The following is a 20,471-nucleotide window of genomic DNA, read 5'->3' on the forward strand; positions in this document are numbered from 1 at the left end:
GAAGAAGTAAACAAACCCAAATAAACATGACCTGCATGACTGCAATGCAGATACCCGTAGCTCTTTCCTATTCGGGCAGGTCGTGCCATCATCGGCTGAGTCATCGTCGCAGCTGCGCCCGATCGGTTTTCTTCTTATCTTTCGCAACACCGGCCATATCTCTCTTCTCTGTGTGTCATTGACCGACCCTTCGAGCGGCTTACAACTTTTGGGCCACATGGGCACTGCCGCGTTCGCATCCATCCTCTCAACATCGGCTGCGGGAGTCTCCCGGATCAACTAGACTCTGACATAGCACTTCTCGCGCGCCATTTTCTACACGTCCTTCATCTCTGCAGCCACCATGGCCCTCGCGCAGATTTTAGGCCGTGCAGTGTCGGACCACTCGGTGGCTCTGACACCGCGCGAAGCTGCATCGGGTCTTTTGGGCTCGGTTTCTATGACCTGCTGGCTTTTCTTGTTGGTATGACGGCTCCTATCTCCGCCAACTTGCCATTCGACTTCCGGGAAAGCACCCGGAAGGGAAGCACTACGTTGTCGAACGATAGCAGACAAGAAACTGATGTTTCTTTTTCTTCCCGCAGGTCCCTCAACTAATCGAGAACTACCGCAACGGCAATGCCGAAGCGATCTCCCTCCTCTTCGTCTTCGTCTGGTTCATCGGCGACGTGACCAACCTGCTCGGTGGTCTTCTGGCGGGCCTGGTGCCCGTCATCGTCGCTATCGCCGTATACTTTTGTCTCGCAGACGGTGTTCTCATCACGCAATGCCTATACTATAAGGCTCGCAATTCCCGCCGCGAGGCGCTCCACCGCCGTCGGCGCTCGTCATCAGAGACCCCAGACCCGACTACCCCGCTGCTAGGCAGGCGGTTGAGTGATGGGTTTGTGTCCCCAAACTCGCGGCGCCGATCATCCGGTTCGCTGCGCGGCCACGCCGGTGCTGGCCGGCGCGAGAGCCAGGTGGAAGATACACTGGCGAAGATCGTGGAGGAGAACGACTATGGGCGCAAGGCTTGGGCTAAGAACTTCATCAGTGTTCTTGGTATCTTCGTCGTTGGTGCCGCAGGCTGGATGATTGCCTGGCGGACGGGCATGTGGAAGCCGGCCGCTCAGGAGGGTGGCCACAATGTCGAGAAGGCTGCTAGTGGCCAGGTGTTGGGCTATATTAGTGCGGTGTGCTATCTAGGGTGAGTACTTTGACATATATGAGGTATGGTTCTAACCTTCGTGCAGAGCGAGACTGCCTCAGATCTATAAGAACTATTGCGACAAGTCTTGCGAAGGTAACACGCCGCGTCTCGATCTGATTGTGAAACCCATTCTGACCATCTACCAGGTCTATCGCTGCTGTTTTTCATTCTCTCCCTTCTGGGCAATTTGACCTACGGGGCGGGGGTATGTTACAGTCTTTCTCCCTCTTGTCGCGCAGTAACTGACCTTTACGACAGATTCTGTGCCACTCAACGGATCAGGAGTATGTCATCACCAATATCCCATGGCTTATTGGATCACTGGGCACGATGGTTGAGGATGTGATCATCTTCGCCCAGTTCCGAATCTACGCTGTGCAGGAACCTCAAGCTCCCTCTGCAATTTCATGACCTCTATCTATATATGACTGCAGCTATGCCATCTCAAAAGTTTTTGCCGATTTTCTGGATATCATTTGCATGGGATCCGCGGTTTGTTCAAGCATGGCGTTTGTTATAGTTACCCAAGTTTGGCTTCGCATGTACATTACGATCATCAATGCAACTGTGTTCCGGTGACCATCAGCCGTCTACCCCGATGACAATATACTACGCAGCCCAAGTTCAGAATCGCAAACGGCATTCGTTGGTTCATGATCGCATGATGAGAAGACATGGCATGGTGACCGGGAAAGTAAAGCTAAGTGGTCCATAGGGGAGCACCAGGAAAAACACAGTTCATACATCTACCCGCCAGAGCCGGAGAAACATAACAAGTTGATCCAGCCAGCCCTGGAAGAAATCGAGAGTTGTGCCAACATAAATTTTTTCTTCCATTCCCCTATAAACCAGGAAAAAAGCAACATAGGTCCGGAGTCATAGCGGCATCCGAGCGAGAGTCTACCCTCCGCAACAAGACGGAAAAAGCACACCTCGCACCCAGTCCCCATTGAAGGTCCCTGTCCGTATGGATTCTTTTGCTAAATTTCAATTCTTTTTCTTCTTCCCCGAGTTCTAGGAGTTCGTAGCGGGGTTCGCGGAGTATCGAGTACAAGAGGAAAATCGTCGAGGTAGCCAGCTTGTGGAGGAAAGCATGGCAGTGAGGGAAAAGAGGCGAGAGACGAAAAAAGAGGAAAACGAGTTCAATTTCGGAATATGGTAGACGCTTAGTCGAACAGACCGAAGCCCATGTCCTCGTCGGACTCCTCCTTCTCTGTAGTGGGGGTTAGTATTTGCTGCAAGTGGGGGGGGGGTTTTGTCAAGAGACTTACCCTCCTCCTTCTCCTCCTTCTTCTCCTCGGCAGCGGCCTCACCACCAGCGGCGGCGACAGCACCGGCCGGGGCAGCAGGGCCACCGGAGCCGACGTTGGTCAGGAGATCCTTGATGTCCTTACCCTCGAGGGCCTGGGGTGAAATGATAGTCAGTCCCTGCTTTTTTTTTTCGTGTGCCATGTCGCGAAACCGACGACACCGGCTAAGGCTGTGAGGGAGGCTCAGTAATTACCTTGGCGAAGATGGAGGTCCAGATGGGCTCGACATCCTGGATCTTGGCGGCATCCAGAAGAGTCTGGAGCTTGTCGGCCTGCGGATGCAAAAAAAAGACATTGGTCAGTCGGCATTTCAAAAATGAGACAAATGAACAGTATTCCCTGGTGCGCAGTGTTCCATCCCCGCGACGTCCTTGCGACACTCGCTCGGAGAATGTATGCCCTGCGGTTTCCACCATGGATGCACCGATCACGAAATGGGAGTACGCACAGTGACCTCAACGCCGTCATCGGCGAGGATGAGGGCTGCGTAGGAGCAGGCGAGCTCAGCGGTGGTAGACATGTTTGTCGACGGAGAGAGGTTATCTGACCGGGTTGGGTTGGTGAAGGAGTTAGGGATGGGAAGAAGAAGAAGAGAGTCCACGCACTGCCCGAACCGGCCAAACGCGGTGTGTGGGAAAAAGCCCTCGCTTAGACGGTCTTAGTCATCAGATGCCTTCATCGGGCTTAGCGTGTTGTGGATGGGACTAAGCCAAAAACGGACTGCTTAGCTAATAGCCGGACTATCTCGATTATCTCCAACATACTAGGAGCTACTAGATCCGTTCCGTGGAACTGACATCACTTCTCGTGCGCGAACGATCCCATATTACCCTGACCATCCATTTGCACTCGCCTGCTACATTTTTGGAACATTCTTCTGACTGCCTTGGACCACCCCCGACCACTGTGACCACTTCTCCCGTTCGCTCCGGCCATGGAGAGCCCCGCCGTGCCCGTCCCGCTGGATCCGCGAGAACAGCCTATCCTCGAACGGCTGCTCCGGACTCGCGATTCTCTCCTGCTCATTAAGCAGGACAAATCTTCCTATATCAAGTCTCGCGATGTACTTCCTCTCTACGAGGAAGTGATTGGAGAGGTCGAGATGCTCAATACTGCCCGCAAAGAGCTGGACCGCCGCTTGGTACATAACCGACGTGAGTAGTGATCTGGGTGCGCAATAGACGGAGAATATACTAACAAGTGGTCGACTTTAGTGGACTATGTCTTAGATGACTGCTTCCAGCTTATCTCCTTGCTTTTTTTGACCGTTGGACGGAATAACGAAGCCCCCGCAGTGTAAATTGGTTGCCCTTCTAACCCCACTATTGCAATACTAACTGGCGATTTATGATAGTTACTCATCGGCCACTACTGTTCAGGTATGGTTGAATCGCTCCTGCATTGGTCATAACAATCTAACTCTGCTTAGCGCCTGCTGGACCATCTCGAAGAGGCTGGTTTTTACAGCTCGAAAGACCTGGATTCAATCACCAAGACTCTTGATTCGATGCGAGACACGTTGGCCCGTGGCCGCAACACATACTCTCCTGCTCTTCTCACCCTCCTAGAGAGCCGACTCGAGCAATGCCAGCTCGCGCTGAACAAACTGCAGAAAGGGCTGGACGCTTTGGCTCCCGAACTGGTGCAAACACATGAGACCCTTGTTTCGATTCTGCGGTCAACTTCTGCCGTGAACACGCGCTCAAAGTTCTCGGCGACGGAAGTGAATGGCCTGCGGGAGCAGCTGAAGAAAATAGAGAGCACAATGAAAGATGGGAACTTCGTGGATGCCCAGGGGAACATCCTCGCTGGGCAGGACGATCTCAAGTCGTTGATTCATCGGTGTTATCGGTGGACAGAGATTGTGCTGGAACGGGAGGGCAAGATCGACGAGCGATTCCGAGACCAGTATGATCGGTTGCTGGAGATCCGAAATCAGCTCGACCGCCTATCAGTGACTCAAGCATGGTCGCTGCGCGAGACGGACCTGTTTGGATACCAGCGGAAACTCGACAGAATAGACGAGGCGCGGGTCAATGGGAACTTTGTCGATGCCGAAGGGCAACCGGCTGACCTTCATGCTCAGCGAGTATGACTTCCTTCAAACACTACTGGTGACGAGGCTAATTTTATAATCTAGACGTTATTGTATCTCATTCGACGGAGCTATGCATACATATATGCCCTCCTGATCTCATCAGAGCCCGTGTCCGAGGCTTTGCTGCCCGTCTACAACCAGCTGCAGACACTCCGAAGATGCCTGATTGAAGTCAAGGAATCCGGAGGCGTCTCTAATTCCCGTGAACTCTACCCTTATAGCATGAAGGTATGTCCTTTTCAGTAAGAAATTGCTGGCACAAGACTGATTGGCCCAGCTCAACTCGATCGACAACATGCGCGTCGATGGAAAGTTCTACGTTGGCCCCGACATTCCGGAGGGACAGGGTAGCGTCAACGCCCTGCTCGCCGAATGCTACGACCTGGTCTGGGAACTGCGAGCTGCCGTGGCCGATGAGGAAGATAAAGAATCTTAAGGTGAAGGTCTTTTGGTGAGATTCTCATGTCTCATTTCTTTCTATTTGATGGCCTTCTATGAAATATTCCCGACATACAGTAATTGCAATCGTATGTTCAATTCTTGTCTAATGATCCTTTGCCTTTTATTTGATCTTCATGTCATGAAAGGCGTTTTTTCCTTCTTTTCTTTTGCTTCGGGGCCTTAGGGCATTTACCTTCTTTGTCCTCTTTACAACAGCTAAGTACGGTAGCTGAGTAGTTAATTTCCATGAGATGGTATGATGTTCTTTCGCGGTGGTCTCTCCAGAAAGTGAAGGATCTGATCAAAGCCCTCGGGCTCCTTTATCCAATGCCCATCTCCCTCCGCCCCCGTGAACTCATTCCACTCAACATGAAGCAAAGCTTGCCGCAGAACCCGTGATGCCTGTCGGCCCAGTTCCACAGACACCCAGTCATCGTCTGTGCCATGACTCAAGAACACAGGGGTTGACATCACTGATATGTCCGGTGGTTGACTCGGCTGCGGCGTTTTGTGAGAAAGTGTATCAATGAAGAACCTGGATAATAGACGTTGCATCTGGGGACTGCCAGCACCACCGGAAAGTTCAGATTTCTGGAACAAATCCTCCAGCTGCTGCGCGAATGGAAACCAGCCACAAAACCCTAGCACACCTCCCAGCGGTCCCTGGATGCGCCCTATCGCTACTGCGCCGAGGAAAGTCCATATGGCGGTAGCCATTCCCTGACTGATGCCTCCGAGGTAGACATGAGTGTGTTTTCCGCCAAGGAGAGCTATTTCGGTCTCCAGGATACCCAAAATGTATGTTGCCGACTCTTTGATTCCGTCTGCTTGTAATTCTTGTTTTTCTTGAATGTCGCCCAACGAATAGGCGTCAAACCAAGCACACAATTCTTCCTGGAAAGTCGTGCTCCATCGATCTGCAGCAGTTGGAAACACCCATCGCCAGCCGTGGAGACAGGCAGTCAAGGTTTTGTCTCTGGAAGTTGTCGAGGAGAAGAGCTCTTCGGCGAACTCGGGACCATCACTACCGCGGCCGTGCAGCAAGATAGCTGTGTGAGTGTGACTAGCCTCCGGGTGGTGAATATGAAGTTGAGGATGCTCCATCTTGACAGTCTAGCAGCATAGATCAAAAATGCTATACCTCTGGATCAACAAGCACCAAGGGCTCTTGACTACTTAACACAGCCATTTGCATATCTGACATTTTGTGCTGACGGTGTATTCAAAATTACACCCTCTTTCCCCACAAAACGCATACATTACCGTAATTTTTTTGGACCGGTACCGGCGCCAGGGCCAATCAGCGCCGAGGCAAATCACGAATAATTGCAATTCCGCAGAAAAGAAATCCACTTCACCTTCAACACCCTCCATTGATCCCGATCTACTTCAGGTGTTGACACAATGGTGAGCCAGCTAGTTTGGCAGCGGGCCTCGGCCGCTCGCGGGGTGAGTCTGATCTATCTCGGTTACAAAGAAAAAAAAAGGCATCGAAATTGACTCTCTTCTAGCTGGCGTGCCTCTCTCCGCAACGGCTCTTCGCCCGTGGCCTGGCCACTGAGTCCTCTTCCTCGCGCATGCCGCCCTACCCCAAGATCGTCCGGAACCTCGAACAAGTCCGCAGAGTCCTGGGCTCGGAGCGTGCCCTCACCCTCGCCGAAAAGATCCTCTACGCCCATCTGGATAACGCTGAGGAATCCCTGTTGTCCGGCACCAACAATGGTCGCGATATCCGGGGCAAGGCCAATCTGAAGCTCAAGCCGGATCGCGTGGCTATGCAGGATGCCTCGGCGCAAATGGCCCTGCTGCAGTTCATGTCCTGTGGTCTGCCCTCGACGGCTGTGCCCGCCAGCATCCACTGTGACCATATGATTGTTGGCGAGCGCGGCGCGGATACTGACTTGCCGGCGTCGATCAAGGGAAACAGCGAAGTGTTTGACTTTTTGGAGAGTGCCGCAAAGCGCTACGGTATTGAGTTCTGGCCTCCCGGTGCGGGTATCATTCACCAGAGCGTGTTGGAGAACTACGCTGCTCCGGGATTGATGATGCTCGGTACTGACAGCCACACTCCTAACGGAGGTGGTCTGGGTGCTATTGCTATTGGTGTTGGTGGTGCCGATGCCGTTGATGCGCTTGTGGATGCTCCGTGGGAGCTGAAGGCCCCCAAGGTCCTGGGTGTCCGTCTCGAGGGCCAGCTGAGCGGCTGGGCATCTCCCAAGGACATCATCTTGCACTTGGCCGGCAAGCTGACCGTTCGTGGCGGTACTGGGTTTGTCATTGAGTATCACGGTCCCGGTGTGGACACCCTCAGCTGCACGGGCATGGCCACTTGTTGCAACATGGGTGCCGAGGTGGGCGCCACCACTTCGATCTTCCCCTTCTCGCAGAGCATGGTGCCGTATCTTCAGGCAACTCACCGCGGCCATGTTGCGCAGGCCGCAGCGGAGATTGCAGCTGCTGGCCCGCAAAGCCTGCTGCGGGCCGATACGAAGGCCGAGTACGACCAGCTTATTACGATTAACCTTTCGGAACTGGAGCCGCATATCAACGGCCCGTTCACGCCGGATCTGTCCGTGCCACTTTCGCAGTTTGCGAATACGGTGCGCGAGAAGAAGTGGCCCGAGACCTTTGGTACTGGTCTGATTGGCAGCTGTACAAACTCCTCGTACGAGGACATGACTCGCGCAGAGGATCTGGTCAAGCAGGCCTCAGCAGCGGGCCTGAAGCCCAAGGCGGACTTCTTCATCACTCCTGGTAGCGAGCAGATTCGGGCTACGCTCGATCGTGACCAGACCCTCAGCACATTCTCTGAGGCCGGCGGCACAGTTCTGGCCAACGCGTGTGGTCCCTGCATTGGTCAGTGGAAGCGCACAGATGGTGTGCCCAAGGGTGAGGACAATGCGATTTTCACCTCGTACAACCGCAACTTCCCCGGTCGTAATGACGGCAACCGTCACACCATGAACTTCCTGGCATCTCCCGAAGTGGTCACCGCTCTCTCCTACTCCGGCAGCACGACCTTCAACCCCATGACTGACTCGATCACCACTCCAAGCGGCGCGTCTTTCAAATTCCAGCCACCGAAAGGCTTCGACCTGCCAAGTGCCGGCTTCGAGGCTGGTAACCCGGACTTCCAGCCCACGGCTGCGGTGCCCGACGCCAGCTGCGAGGTGGTTGTCTCGCCGACTTCGGACCGCCTGGCGCTCCTGGAGCCTTTCGCTCCTTTCCCGGAGGGCGACCTGTCCGGTCTTCAGGTGCTGTACAAGGTCAAGGGTCAGTGCACGACAGACACGATCTCCGCTGCAGGCCCCTGGCTCAAGTACAAGGGCCATCTGCCCAACATCTCCGCGAACACACTGATTGGCGCCGTAAATGCCGCGACTGGCGAGACGAACGTGGCATACGACGAGGCCGGGTCACCACACGGGATCCCCGAATTGGCCAGCCAGTGGAAGGGCCGCGGTATCGAATGGCTGGTCGTCGCCGAGGACAACTACGGTGAGGGCTCTGCCCGTGAGCACGCCGCCCTGCAGCCCCGCTACCTCGGCGGCCGAGTTATCGTCTCCAAGAGCTTCGCCCGCATCCACGAGACGAACCTCAAGAAGCAAGGTGTCGTGCCTTTGACTTTTGCCAACCGTGAGGACTACGACCGTATCGATGCGTGTGACCGTGTCGACACCGTTGGTCTCTACGATGTCCTCAAGGCTGGTGGCCAGGGTGAGGTCCAGCTCCGCGTTACCAAGCACAAGACTGGCGAGTCGTTTGTGATTCCTGTCAACCACACCCTTAGCGACGCCCAGTGTGGTTTTATCCTCGCGGGTAGTGCGTTGAACCTTCTGGCTAAGAAAGCTGGCTCGCAGTAAGCCACCTAAAAAATAGGAGCTGATTGTTTTGAGGGAGCTGGTGCTATGCGTTGCACTCTCGTTGCACTGTATCTTTGTGGACCCTAGATTTGTTTTTGATTCGTACTGGTCAGCTAGATGATATCCAATTTATATATATGTATTTTATATTTCTCTTAGCGACACGCCCTTCTGGAGACACGCCGTTCTGGTGATACGCCCTTCTGGTGACATCTTGTTAGAGTGTAACACTGTATCAGCGGGGTCCCCGCAGCGGATTGCACTGCCCCGAAAAAAAAAACCCTTCGACTGACATATAAAAAGCCATTGCGAACCCATATCTCAATTCTTACTCTTCAAACACACAATGCAGTCGTCTAAAAACGCCGACGGGCCCAAGAAGCCCTGGATCGAAACGCCTCTGATCGAGTCGGTGACCTTATCTCAGCAGGCAGGATGGTGAGCTACCCCCCGCGCCCGCCGCATTCAAGAAGGAAGTAGTGCATTACCAGTAGAAGGAAATCGCTGACCCGACTTCTGACTGCACAGTCGAGTCTTCCTCAAACTTGAACTTCTCCAGCCTTCGGGCTCTTTCAAATCACGGTACGTCGGAATAGAGCCTCAATCTCCAGTTCCAAGTCCCAAGTCCCCACCCTACTTCCCTATTGCCTGAACCCTATATATTGACCAAACCGCAGCGGAATCGGCAACTTCATCCTCAAATCCCTGACCTCCCCAGCAAATGCCAACAAAAAAGTCCACTTCTACATCTCCTCCGGCGGCAATGCCGGTCTCGCAGCCATCCACGCTGCCCGCGACCTCGGCTGCGCCTGCACGGTCATCGTACCGCACAGCACCAAGCCAATGATGATATCCAAGCTGCACGCCGCGGGAGCAGATGACGTGATCCAGCAGGGAGCTAGTTGGTTCGAGGCTGATACGTTCCTACGAGAGAACTACATCAACAACCAGGATGCGCAGACAGACTCTGTCAATGTCTACGTGCCGCCGTTTGATGACCCGCTGGTCTGGGAGGGTGCGGCGAGTATGGTTCCGGAGATGGTGAGGCAACTACCAGAGACAAATGGGGATGGGTTCCCCGCCGATGCAATTGTTTGCAGCGTTGGTGGGGGCGGGTTGTTTAGTGGTGTCGTTGGTGGATTGGAGCAGTATTTTACCGGTCAAAGTGCAGCAAAGCCCGTTCGTGTCCTGGCTGTTGAAACTGCAGGCGCGGACTCACTGGCTCATTCTCTGCGTTCTGGAAAATTGTCTTCGCTCAAGGCCATTACTTCGCAGGCTACTTCTCTCGGTGCGTTGTGCGTTGCGCCAAAGGCATTTGAGAATGCGCGCTCGCCGCCTTCTGGTGTCGAGGTGTCCAGCGTTGTACGCTCGGATGCGGACGCTGCGAGGGGTATCGTGCGACTGGCTGATGAGCTGCGATTACAGGTGGAGTTGGCGTGTGGAATTTGTGTGGAGGTTGCTTGTGGTGGCCGGTTGAAAGAGGTGATCCCAGACTTGGCGCCCGAGAGTCGGGTCGTGGTTGTTGTCTGTGGCGGGAGCAATGTGACGGCGGAGATGATTGCGGACTATAGACGCCAGATCCAGGAGGGATGGGTTTGATGGCGATTTGGTATGCCTCATGCTAGGTAATTTTTAAACAATCTTAGAGTAACTGGACTGAGTTTATGGCATAGTCGCATGCCCGCACATAGACGCAGTCGCACCCATTATTGTACTACAAGGATCTACAAATTCTCAGTAACATATCAAAAGCCCCTCGTCATCATCAATAGCTTTCAAATACCGTCAAACGCCATCCAATGCTCTCAAAAGCAGGCAGTTCACAATGGACTCGAGTTGAAGATGAAAAGCGGCCTGATCCTCGCATACTTCCTTTTCGAGAACGCAGAATCCGGAGTTCAAGTCTGAATGCGTCGGAAGACTCGAGACTTTTGTTGGTTTTCGGCATAGATAAGAAAGCATGCAGAAATGTTCTATCCAATGAGAAACAGGCAGTATCGAGATGCATAAACGCACTACGTAGTAGTTATCGTGGCCCGCCTTAACGCGAGGAGTTAGAGGAATGATACCGGCCTAATAACGAGATGATCCCTTAGGTTGGTTTTGGCCCTCGCCAGGAACATCCAAGCACATCTGCTCGATAATTTCACTTGAAGGATGTTCTGTTCATGCCACACTGATAATAATGTCCCTACAAGCATTCAATTTCCATGCGTCATATGTTCAGGCTCTGTAGATGGTAGGATCTTCATGCTGAAGAACACTTGAAACACGGTATACATCAGATTAATTGGTTTCAAGTACCGACGGCTCAAGGAAGTTCTAGAACAAAGTGCTTGCAAAAGGGTCCACACTAGTATTTTACTAGCGAATCAACTGAATTATGACAATGAAATCAATGGCATTATTATTCTGTCTATTTATTCTGCACATATTTATAGTAAGCTGAGAATAGGCGAATTCTGCCTCGTACATAGCATGCAAATGTGAAGGAGCCAGGGGGCCAGGCGCCCAAGGGGGCTGAGCCAATAATAATCCTTTCGGATTCCAGACGTAGCCAATAGTATTCTGTTGACAGTACAGGAGCTCCGTACATTCCATCTGTTTAGCGCTTGATCTTCAGCAATTCGACAATCCTTTTCATTTTAAAAACGGCCCCTTCTAGACTTTCAATCGCCGATGGTGATGGCGCGTCTCGGACTCCGTGAGATTCTAGCATGTGTGGATGTCTATGAAAGGAGGGCCTCTCCCTTCACAAGCTTTTAGTATTCCAGGCTTTATTTCCAGATCTTCCCTGAGCTAAATCCTGCTTCTCTCAATACGTATACCTTCTTCTCAAAATGTTCTCCAACACTCAATTCGCGCTTGGCGCTGTCGCGGCCGCCCTCCTGGCGCCATCTATCCAAGCAGTGCCCACCCCATCGCAAAACAAGGCACCTACGAAAGTCAATCTCGAGCGTCGGGATCCCATCGCCTCAGTCTGTACCCAGAATGACATTATGCATGCGTCTGATTTCACTCTATACAACAATCTCTGGGGTGAAGATTATGCCACTTCCGGATCTCAATGCACGTATCTCGACTACAGCAACGCCAATTCGATCTCGTGGCAGACAGCTTGGTCTTGGGGAGTTGCCAGTGACGTGAAGAGCTATGCCAATGCCGTACTTAACATTCCTGCCACTCAATTGAGCACAATTACCAGTCTTGCGTCGACCTGGAACTGGACGTCAGTGTCTAACAAGCAATATGAGTCCGATATAGACTAGACTAGGTGCTGACATTTGCAACATAGTTATACTGGAGAATCCCTCCTCGCAGATGTCTCATACGACGCCTTCTTGTCCTCCGAAGCTTCCACGAATGGCGAGCACGACTACGAGATCATGATTTGGCTGAGTGCCCTTGGTGGCGCCGAGCCTATTGGATACGGCACTCCGGTTGTCTCGGTCCCTATTGGTGATTACACTTGGGATCTATACCAGGGTACCAATACCGTGGATAACGATACCTGGACTGTCTTTAGCTTTGTGGCACAGAGCGAGATCACCTATTTCACGGGTGATATCAATGACTTTTTCACCTATCTCATTGCCAACAACGGCGTGCCGTCGAGTTACTATCTCCAGACTATTGGGGCGGGCACGGAGGCATTCACTGGTTCTGATGCGTGGTTTACTGTTTCCCCTTATACTATAAGTCTTAACTAGAGGTTTACGGTGAATGAATAGATTTGAGATTTAGAAACCAGACCAGGTGTATAAAATAAATAAATTAAAAAGAATTTGAGGATAAGAACCCAGAAATATAGATGCAAGAATAAAACTATAAAACACGGAAGAGCTATCCTACCGACCCAAGATTGTTGTAGAAGACTTCATTCATCATCATAGCATAAAACCATCCTATAGAATATATGGCCCAAGTCTAAGTGCATGCTGGAGATGCTATCCTTCAAGTAGTAAAACTTCACGCTCGCAGAAAAGACCCCGACTGAAGAATTTCCCTCGCTCAGCGAAGCCCAACAAACAAACCCTCCATGCTCCAGACACTGATCATCATCAGTCACTATCGCTCGCACTGCCCTCGCCCTCATCCTCCGCTTCCTCGCGCATCCCCTCGGCGAGGATATATTCCGCCTGCGCGAGCGCAGACTTGATCTCGTTGTTATCGAAGACCAGATCGGCGGGTTTCTGGCCATGCTTATTCCGCACGCGCGGGTCACACCCGGCCTCGCACATCATCTTGACCATCTCCGTGCCCAATTCTTTGTCCTTGTCATTGGCGTAGCGTACTGCGATGTGGAGGGGTGTGTCCTTGTCCATGCGGGTGAGGGGGTCGCACTCGAAGAATTGGATGTCGAAAAGAGAGTCCATCACATCGTCTGGATTGCAGCCTGCGGTCAGACGGGTACACACACCCAATGGAAAGGAGAAATGGTTGGGGGGAAGAAACACGTACAGCTGCCGTACAAGCTGCAGATGTGCAGCGCGTGGTTCCCCAGTGCGTCTGTCACCCCGTTGAAGAATTCGGCTACCTCCTCGTTGCTCTTGCTGTCCATGTCGTTCAGCACTTGCTCGATCAGATGCGGCTGGTCCCGGCGGCAGGCCTCGACGACCAGCTCTCGTGGGGATGCGCCCTGGACAATAGCACCTTGTTGTCAACGACTGAGTGCGCTCGATTTAGGCCAAGGATACTCACCTCGTCGTCTGCCATGGTGATGTCCGGTCGTTTCGGGGTTTAGGAGATGCTGCTGCGGGCGCGGCAGGGGGTCTTTGGTGTACAGGAGAAACAGGCAAACGTATCAGAATCAGCGTTCAAGTCCCGGCGTCAATCCCCGATATGTACAAGCTGGGAAGAGCCCGTGTTTGGGGCTGATCACCCCGGGGTCCTGGCAGGTCACGTGGAAGGTCCCGCCGCCTTCACGTTTACCCGCGCGTCTAGATCTTTTGCTCTTTGCTCTTCCTGTACGCACTCGGCGCTCAGACAGCCATGCCGCTGCTTTGTATGTGTTTGGTACTCTGCCCAGAAGAACGGCACTGACCCATTCTCTAGTCTGCCCCAACTGCAGCAATGTGCTGACCATCTCCCGCACCGAGACGAGCTCACACCCGCTGGGGGTCAACCGCTTCGAATGCCGCGCCTGCCCCTATGAGGAGATCCTGGAGAAGAAATGGTTCGAGGAGACCAAGATGAAGCAGAAGGAGGTGGAGGCGGTGTTTGGCGGCGCGGAGGAGTTTGCCAACGCGGATAGCACGCCCAGTGAGTAATTTTCTGGAGGTGCAATGTGACCCGGTCTGACAGAATCCTCTCCCAGCTCAATGCCCTGCCGAGAACTGCGAAGGCGACCGTGCGTTTTTCTTCCAGGTGCAGATTCGGAGTGCAGATGAGCCGATGACTACGTTTTTGAGGGTAAAGTTTAACTCCTTGCTTCACGTTTGACACTAGTTTCTGACAGCGGACAGTGTACGACCTGCGGCGCCCAGTGGAGAGAGAATTGATTTACGAGAGGGAAAGAATGGAATGGATGGAATGGCATAACAATGGCGTTGGAATGATCATTTGCTGTGTACTCGAGATACCCTAGCCATATACAACGAAATGGTCGACGCCACAGCGGCCACCACTTTTTTGCTTTAATACTCCGATCGCCCACATGTACTATGTATGTACTTGGCAGGCGCGATTATAGTTGGTCCAACCGCGGATCTTGGGCTCGCTATTCTTATCTGGGTGTGAAATTATAGCTGGCCCGTGTGGAGCCATGATTGGCCCGAAAACTCTTCACCTACTTTTGTCCATCCGTGCCCCGCGGAGGGGCAGTACACAGTAGTGAGATCACACCAAACCGTACATTTCGGAACAATGATTATGATTGGGAAAGAAATAGTCATGATATTATATAGAGTAGTATTAATTCAAGAAAAGATAATCCTGTCCGCAATTGAATAAATAATGATCAGCCCAACCTGCGTTGCTGCCCAGGGTGGGATGGGTAAAAAAATTCGTGGTGGAGACTCGAGCCAAAGAACCAGAAGGGGAGGTACTTCTGTTAACTATGGCCCCGGCCATACTGGAGCAAGTACACAGCCCACCATGCAGATTCTGCTGCTGCCCCACCAGCCAGCCAATCAGGTGACCTCCACCCTCGCTTGCCCCTCCATATAAACCAAACCCTCCCTCGCCTTCCCACAAAATTTTCCCTTCCTTCCCTGTCCGCTTCAGTACGTATATCTCCCCCCCCTCCCTTTCTTTTTCCTTTTCCCCTTCCATCCTCTCTTTCCTTCATCATCCGTCTGACTTTTGCCTCAGCACCTCTACGCGTCTTGCCGTAGTCTCTGAGCATTTTTCTGAACTCTTTCTAGTATCTTCCAAAGAACTACAAGGATTCATCTCCTCCAACCGTCATAATGGGGTATGTGTCCATCACCTTCCCTTCGTCCTCGATTCATATCATTGACCATCCTTTGCAGTAAGGAAGCCAAGTCTCACATCAACATCGTCGTTATCGGCCACGTCGATTCCGGCAAGTCGACCACCACTGGTAAGCTCTACCCCTCTTTCCCGCTGTCCACACAAAAAAAAATTCTGACTCTCCGCCCCGAACAGGTCACTTGATCTACAAGTGCGGTGGTATTGACAGCCGTACTATCGAGAAGTTCGAGAAGGTATGTTGTCGTCCTTGTCATGTCAGCGAGAGCAAATACTAACTGTCCACACAGGAAGCCGCTGAGCTCGGCAAGGGTTCCTTCAAGTATGCCTGGGTTCTTGACAAGCTGAAGGCTGAGCGTGAGCGTGGTATCACCATCGATATCGCTCTCTGGAAGTTCGGTACTTCCAAGTACGAGGTCACCGTCATTGGTAAGTGTTTGCTCGTTGCTGGAGGGGGAAAAAACACCTTTACTAACCATTTCCTGCAGACGCCCCCGGTCACCGTGATTTCATCAAGAACATGATCACTGGTACCTCGCAGGCTGACTGCGCTATCCTCATCATTGCCTCCGGCACTGGTGAGTTCGAGGCTGGTATCTCCAAGGATGGCCAGACTCGTGAGCACGCTCTGCTCGCCTTCACCCTCGGTGTCCGCCAGCTCATCGTCGCTCTGAACAAGATGGACACCTGCAAGTGGTCCGAGGACCGCTACAACGAGATTGTCAAGGAGACCTCCAACTTCATCAAGAAGGTCGGCTACAACCCCAAGACCGTTCCCTTCGTGCCCATCTCCGGCTTCAACGGTGACAACATGCTGGAGCCCTCCACCAACTGCCCCTGGTACAAGGGTTGGGAGAAGGAGACCAAGGGTGGCAAGGTCACCGGTAAGACCCTGTTCGAGGCCATCGACGCCATCGAGCCCCCGGTCCGCCCCGCCAACAAGCCCCTGCGTCTGCCCCTCCAGGATGTCTACAAGATCTCCGGTATTGGCACGGTTCCCGTCGGCCGTGTTGAGACTGGTACCATCACCCCTGGCATGGTCGTGACCTTCGCCCCCGCCAACGTCACCACTGAAGTCAAGTCCGTCGAGATGCACCACCAGCAGCTCAAGGAGGGTCTCCCCGGTGACAACGTCGGCTTCAACGTCAAGAACGTCTCCGTCAAGGAGGTCCGCCGTGGCAACGTTGCCGGTGACTCCAAGAACGACCCCCCTGCCGGCTGCGCTTCGTTCAACGCCCAGGTCATCGTCCTGAACCACCCCGGTCAGGTCGGCGCTGGTTACGCGCCCGTTCTGGACTGCCACACTGCCCACATTGCTTGCAAGTTCTCCGAGCTCCTCGAGAAGATCGACCGCCGTACCGGTAAGTCGATTGAGAACCAGCCCAAGTTCATCAAGTCCGGTGATGCCGCCATCGTCAAGATGATTCCCTCCAAGCCCATGTGCGTTGAGGCTTTCACCGAGTACCCCCCTCTGGGCCGTTTCGCCGTCCGTGACATGCGCCAGACCGTTGCCGTCGGTGTCATCAAGAGCGTCGAGAAGTCCGCTGGCGGTGCCGGTAAGGTCACCAAGGCCGCCCAGAAGGCTGGCAAGAAATAAATGATTTGCGGATGATGCTTTTCTTTTTGCAAGAGATGCCGTGATGAATTTTTTTCTCCAAAAACGCTGCAGGATGGAGCTAGACTTTGCTGTGTAGTTAGCTACATACAGATTCGTGTCTCGATTTCTTTTTCTTCTCCCTTGTAGGATTGTAGTGTAGTGTCTTGCAATGTAGTCAAGTGGATTAAATGCCCTTGCCCTCAATTCTGTGTTCGTGTGTTTGTGTCTGTGGTTGGTCTGTTGTACACTCTGGCGGAATGTGCCTCCAGTCCCACAGCACCTTTCACCTCGCCTGAAAAAAGTCTTCTCCCACCACTATGGCGTTTCCATATAGTCTAATAAAAAAAAAGAGCATGAGGCTACATATCAGGATCGGCGAAAGTTCTAATTGTCACAAATAGGACCTCCCCAAAAACTGCTTTTAGCAATAATCCGAGATATATCTCTTCTCTTCAACGTTCGAAAAACTTTTAACAAGAGGACTGACTACAAGGTGTGTGGTATGTAGCTCGTCTCTCCTAATAGCCACAAGGGCAGTTTCCTGCCATGCGTGATCACTTTTATGCTGCAGAGCTTCGAGTATGCTTACCTTATTTGGGTATAATCTCAAACTCGAAGGCATAGATTAACCGATAGATGGAGAACAATGAAACCGAAAACGTATATTCATATCCAAGTGGTATCAAACAGCAATACATGGCCGCTTCCAATGCAATTGTTCCCAAGGTTAGACAGAAGAAGAACGTTAATCACTATCATCCTCATCCTCCGACTCGTCTTCTTCACTCGAAGACTCCTCCCTCGCACCCGTAGTAGCACGTCTCGACGACCTCCTCGACGACCTCCTCGACTGGCTCTGCCTCCTTGCGTCCTCCACACCATGCCCAGTCTCATTTCCAGTCCCATTAGCCGCAGCACCACCATCCAGCGCACTCTCTTCCTCAGCATGGTCCCTCCGCAAGTCCACAACGCCCAGACTCCTCTTCAACCGATTCTCAAACTCCTCATTCTCCTCAATCTCCCACTGCGCCAGCTCCCTGTTACCATCGCCGCCATCCCGTCCATAAACCCGCTTCACCATCCCCGCAACACCACTCGCCCCAACCTCGACTTTGCCGCGCGGCCCAACCATATACTCGACCACCTCCTCGCCGCCGTCCATCTCGCGCGTGCGAACGAGATACCCCTCGCGACACAGCCGTTGGAGCAGCTTATCTGTCTTGTCGATGGGCGTGTAGGTGTCTGCGTTTGTGCGGGCGAGATACCGATCGAGTTTTTGCTCGGCGAGCGAGCCGCCGTTTAGCGAGATCACGCCGATGATGAAGCTGTACAGGGCCGTGTAGGTGCTTTCTGTTGCGGAGGAGGGGGCGCGTGTTGGGGTGAGGATTGTGGGAGTGCGGTACCCTTGCGGGAGGGTCGTGGTTAACATCCAGGATTTGTTCGTTGAGGAGGGTTTCTCGGTTTTCTGCGCGGCTGTTCATGTCATGCGGTGTTAGTTATGCCATAGCTGAAGGGTATCTCGCATAGACAAGCAAGCACGGAGACAGGGGAAACCCCCCAGCCCTAAAAAGAAGACTCACCCCGTCGCTGTGTAATAGTAACTTTCTCCCTAGCCGGCAACTCGGTCATCTCCATACCAAAATGCTGCCTCAGTTCGCGCTGCGCCAGCTCAAACACAGTCTTGAACTGCCGCGCTCCCTGCTCGCCCAGGACCTTGGCGCTGATGTCGCTCCGCCGGATAGGTAGGCGCGCGTACTCGCTCGCCAGCGCTAGCCGCACCATCTTCTTCACCATTGTGTCTGTGCTGGATGGCGCGCTGCCGCCATTTTCGCTGTCGGAGGCGCCGGAGGGCGCCGCGGAGGAGGAGCCGCGCTGGCGACGGGCGTCGTTGCCGGCTCCTGGGTGGTCGGACTGGGGATTCATTAGGGACTGATGTTTTGGCAGTGGAGAGGATGGACCTACCTTTCTTTTGCGGATGAGGGGCATCGGTTTGGTTGTGGTGATGGTGGTGGAGAGAGATAGAGAGTTGAGTTGGACGCGACGCGATCGCTGATTTTACGTGTGGTCCGTGCGAGCTTTATCATCTAGCCCAAGTATAGAGGTGAGAACAGTAGTTACTGCTACGGAGTAAATCTTGGAAAGATATTCGATCGAAGGCAATCATCAGGCATTATTTTCTCTAAGCTAAGCAATCCAAATCTAAACAAAAGGAAAAAAAAATCAGTTGGTCTTCTCATTAACGACCGCCTTGCCCTCCTCCTTCTTCGACTGCAACCAAGAGCTCACCCACGCCAGCGACTCCTGCGAGAGCACCAAGCTAGTGGTGACAACAGCCTTGCCGGACGCAACGACACCATCCCCGCCGCATTTCTTGTACTCGAGGCCATACAGATCGAAGACATGGTGCTTGACATCACCAGCTAGACGGGCCGGAAACGAGGCCCGGTCAACTAGCGAGCCGCGCAGGGTCTGGGTGTCCTCCTTGATAAAGGGGAAGCGGGTCTCGATCTGGGCCAGGCTGCGATCTCCCAGGGCGTCGGCGCGGGCGAGGTAGGGGGCCAGGTAGCTGCAGGGTGTGGACAGGTAGGGCAGCACGGGCTTGGCGATGCGGGTATAGCCTTGGTCGGCGTATTCGAGGGATTTGGCGCCGTAGGGGTTGAGCTTGAAGGTAGTGATGGAGTCGCTGACGATGGGGTAGGAGGTGAGATGCTGGTGTTGTTGTTAGTATGTTGTAATCCAAAAAAAGAAGATGGTGGGGAGGGAGGGGGCTTACGGTGAGGAAGTGCGACTGGACGGTCTCGCCGTTGACGGTGGGTTTGGCCATGATGACGGTGGAGTAATGAGGGTGTTGAGTAGTAGAAAGAAGGAAGAGTGAGAATGAGAGAGGAAATGGATGGTGGAAGAGTAATACGTCCAGAGGGCCAAAGATAAGGAATGACAGGTACCAATACCTTTTCCCATGTGATGGCGCCATCCGACATGTGATAATTACAGACTGTCTGAGCCTAGACCACGATTATTATTACTATCATGCATCTTTGACTCCGAGCTAACTATTATTATGCCTTCACTTATCGTTCCCGTGTGACTGGTGCACGGCTTGATTCGTGGAAGCCCGAGCGGGCGTTCCCTGATGAGCCTAGCAGCAGCATCCTCGTAGTATTATTCTTAGGTCACATAAACGGCGCAAGCACATGCAGCTACATATGATGACAGCCTGGTTGGAGGGCAAGGAGAATTTTTTTTATCCAGAACGAAAGCAGTGGTTGGTCAATCCAGTCGCTGTGGCGGATTCGGACTCTCGACGAATGCAGATCAGGGTTTCAGTGGATTGCCATTGACGGCCCGTTGGTTTTAGAGTTTTGAGTAGACGTAGCATGCAAATTCAATGTCAATGGCGCCACTCGATTACGAAAGATCATACCACTACGACCTGCCTAGACAGTTAATACCTAGGGTTTTAGCTCATTATTATTTCTCTCGATCCGGGTTTAACTTTACTGCGGCATTGCGGCGCAGAGATCTCCGCGGACGGTGG

At 53.0% G+C, this 20,471-nt stretch overlaps 12 protein-coding genes across 12 annotated transcripts; 7 read left to right on the forward strand and 5 right to left on the reverse strand.

Moving 5' to 3' along the window:
* Positions 1-343: 343 nt before the first annotated feature.
* On the forward strand, positions 344-1,603 carry N7474_003991 (PQ-loop repeat-containing protein; the record flags this gene model as incomplete). The annotated part of the gene is made up of 5 exons (XM_057195406.1): positions 344-463; positions 585-1,189; positions 1,236-1,285; positions 1,339-1,397; positions 1,451-1,603. The coding sequence occupies 5 exons, from the start codon at positions 344-346 to the stop codon at positions 1,601-1,603; spliced, it is 987 nt and encodes a 328-aa protein (XP_057052802.1).
* Positions 1,604-2,358: 755 nt separating this feature from the next.
* rpp1 (ribosomal protein P1) lies at positions 2,359-3,022 on the reverse strand (the record flags this gene model as incomplete). Its single annotated transcript, XM_057195407.1, has 3 exons — positions 2,359-2,405; positions 2,464-2,666; positions 2,934-3,022. 3 exons carry the CDS (start codon positions 3,020-3,022, stop codon positions 2,359-2,361), a joined length of 339 nt encoding a protein of 112 aa, XP_057052803.1.
* Positions 3,023-3,436: 414 nt separating this feature from the next.
* Positions 3,437-5,036, forward strand: N7474_003993 (uncharacterized protein; the record flags this gene model as incomplete). The annotated part of the gene is made up of 6 exons (XM_057195408.1): positions 3,437-3,656; positions 3,717-3,798; positions 3,857-3,881; positions 3,932-4,591; positions 4,643-4,828; positions 4,878-5,036. 6 exons carry the CDS (start codon positions 3,437-3,439, stop codon positions 5,034-5,036), a joined length of 1,332 nt encoding a protein of 443 aa, XP_057052804.1.
* A 242-nt stretch (positions 5,037-5,278) lies between these two features.
* On the reverse strand, positions 5,279-6,145 carry N7474_003994 (uncharacterized protein; the record flags this gene model as incomplete). The annotated part of the gene is made up of 1 exon (XM_057195409.1): positions 5,279-6,145. The coding sequence occupies one exon, from the start codon at positions 6,143-6,145 to the stop codon at positions 5,279-5,281; it is 867 nt and encodes a 288-aa protein (XP_057052805.1).
* Positions 6,146-6,445: 300 nt separating this feature from the next.
* N7474_003995 (aconitate hydratase ACO2) lies at positions 6,446-8,904 on the forward strand (the record flags this gene model as incomplete). The annotated part of the gene is made up of 2 exons (XM_057195410.1): positions 6,446-6,490; positions 6,553-8,904. The coding sequence occupies 2 exons, from the start codon at positions 6,446-6,448 to the stop codon at positions 8,902-8,904; spliced, it is 2,397 nt and encodes a 798-aa protein (XP_057052806.1).
* A 346-nt stretch (positions 8,905-9,250) lies between these two features.
* N7474_003996 (putative L-serine dehydratase) lies at positions 9,251-10,503 on the forward strand (the record flags this gene model as incomplete). The annotated part of the gene is made up of 3 exons (XM_057195411.1): positions 9,251-9,342; positions 9,433-9,486; positions 9,582-10,503. The coding sequence occupies 3 exons, from the start codon at positions 9,251-9,253 to the stop codon at positions 10,501-10,503; spliced, it is 1,068 nt and encodes a 355-aa protein (XP_057052807.1).
* Positions 10,504-11,744: 1,241 nt separating this feature from the next.
* On the forward strand, positions 11,745-12,614 carry N7474_003997 (xyloglucan-specific endo-beta-1-4-glucanase A; the record flags this gene model as incomplete). The annotated part of the gene is made up of 2 exons (XM_057195412.1): positions 11,745-12,133; positions 12,200-12,614. 2 exons carry the CDS (start codon positions 11,745-11,747, stop codon positions 12,612-12,614), a joined length of 804 nt encoding a protein of 267 aa, XP_057052808.1.
* Positions 12,615-12,965: 351 nt separating this feature from the next.
* On the reverse strand, positions 12,966-13,620 carry N7474_003998 (ankyrin repeat-containing protein ANK1; the record flags this gene model as incomplete). The annotated part of the gene is made up of 3 exons (XM_057195413.1): positions 12,966-13,300; positions 13,366-13,543; positions 13,606-13,620. The coding sequence occupies 3 exons, from the start codon at positions 13,618-13,620 to the stop codon at positions 12,966-12,968; spliced, it is 528 nt and encodes a 175-aa protein (XP_057052809.1).
* A 276-nt stretch (positions 13,621-13,896) lies between these two features.
* On the forward strand, positions 13,897-14,174 carry N7474_003999 (DNA-directed RNA polymerase III core subunit RPC11; the record flags this gene model as incomplete). Its single annotated transcript, XM_057195414.1, has 2 exons — positions 13,897-13,909; positions 13,960-14,174. 2 exons carry the CDS (start codon positions 13,897-13,899, stop codon positions 14,172-14,174), a joined length of 228 nt encoding a protein of 75 aa, XP_057052810.1.
* Positions 14,175-15,314: 1,140 nt separating this feature from the next.
* Positions 15,315-16,933, forward strand: N7474_004000 (translation elongation factor EF-1 alpha; the record flags this gene model as incomplete). The annotated part of the gene is made up of 5 exons (XM_057195415.1): positions 15,315-15,319; positions 15,378-15,448; positions 15,514-15,572; positions 15,627-15,765; positions 15,825-16,933. 5 exons carry the CDS (start codon positions 15,315-15,317, stop codon positions 16,931-16,933), a joined length of 1,383 nt encoding a protein of 460 aa, XP_057052811.1.
* Positions 16,934-17,678: 745 nt separating this feature from the next.
* Positions 17,679-18,856, reverse strand: N7474_004001 (MAGE domain-containing protein; the record flags this gene model as incomplete). The annotated part of the gene is made up of 2 exons (XM_057195416.1): positions 17,679-18,406; positions 18,514-18,856. The coding sequence occupies 2 exons, from the start codon at positions 18,854-18,856 to the stop codon at positions 17,679-17,681; spliced, it is 1,071 nt and encodes a 356-aa protein (XP_057052812.1).
* A 297-nt stretch (positions 18,857-19,153) lies between these two features.
* On the reverse strand, positions 19,154-19,757 carry N7474_004002 (putative pathogenesis associated protein Cap20; the record flags this gene model as incomplete). Its single annotated transcript, XM_057195417.1, has 2 exons — positions 19,154-19,642; positions 19,707-19,757. 2 exons carry the CDS (start codon positions 19,755-19,757, stop codon positions 19,154-19,156), a joined length of 540 nt encoding a protein of 179 aa, XP_057052813.1.
* Between the last annotated feature and the right edge of the window lie 714 nt (positions 19,758-20,471).

The sequence above is a fragment of the Penicillium riverlandense genome, assembly GCF_028828495.1.
Source record: "Penicillium riverlandense strain IBT 135883 chromosome Unknown utg000003l_segment0_segment0, whole genome shotgun sequence".
NCBI lineage: Eukaryota > Fungi > Ascomycota > Eurotiomycetes > Eurotiales > Aspergillaceae > Penicillium > Penicillium riverlandense.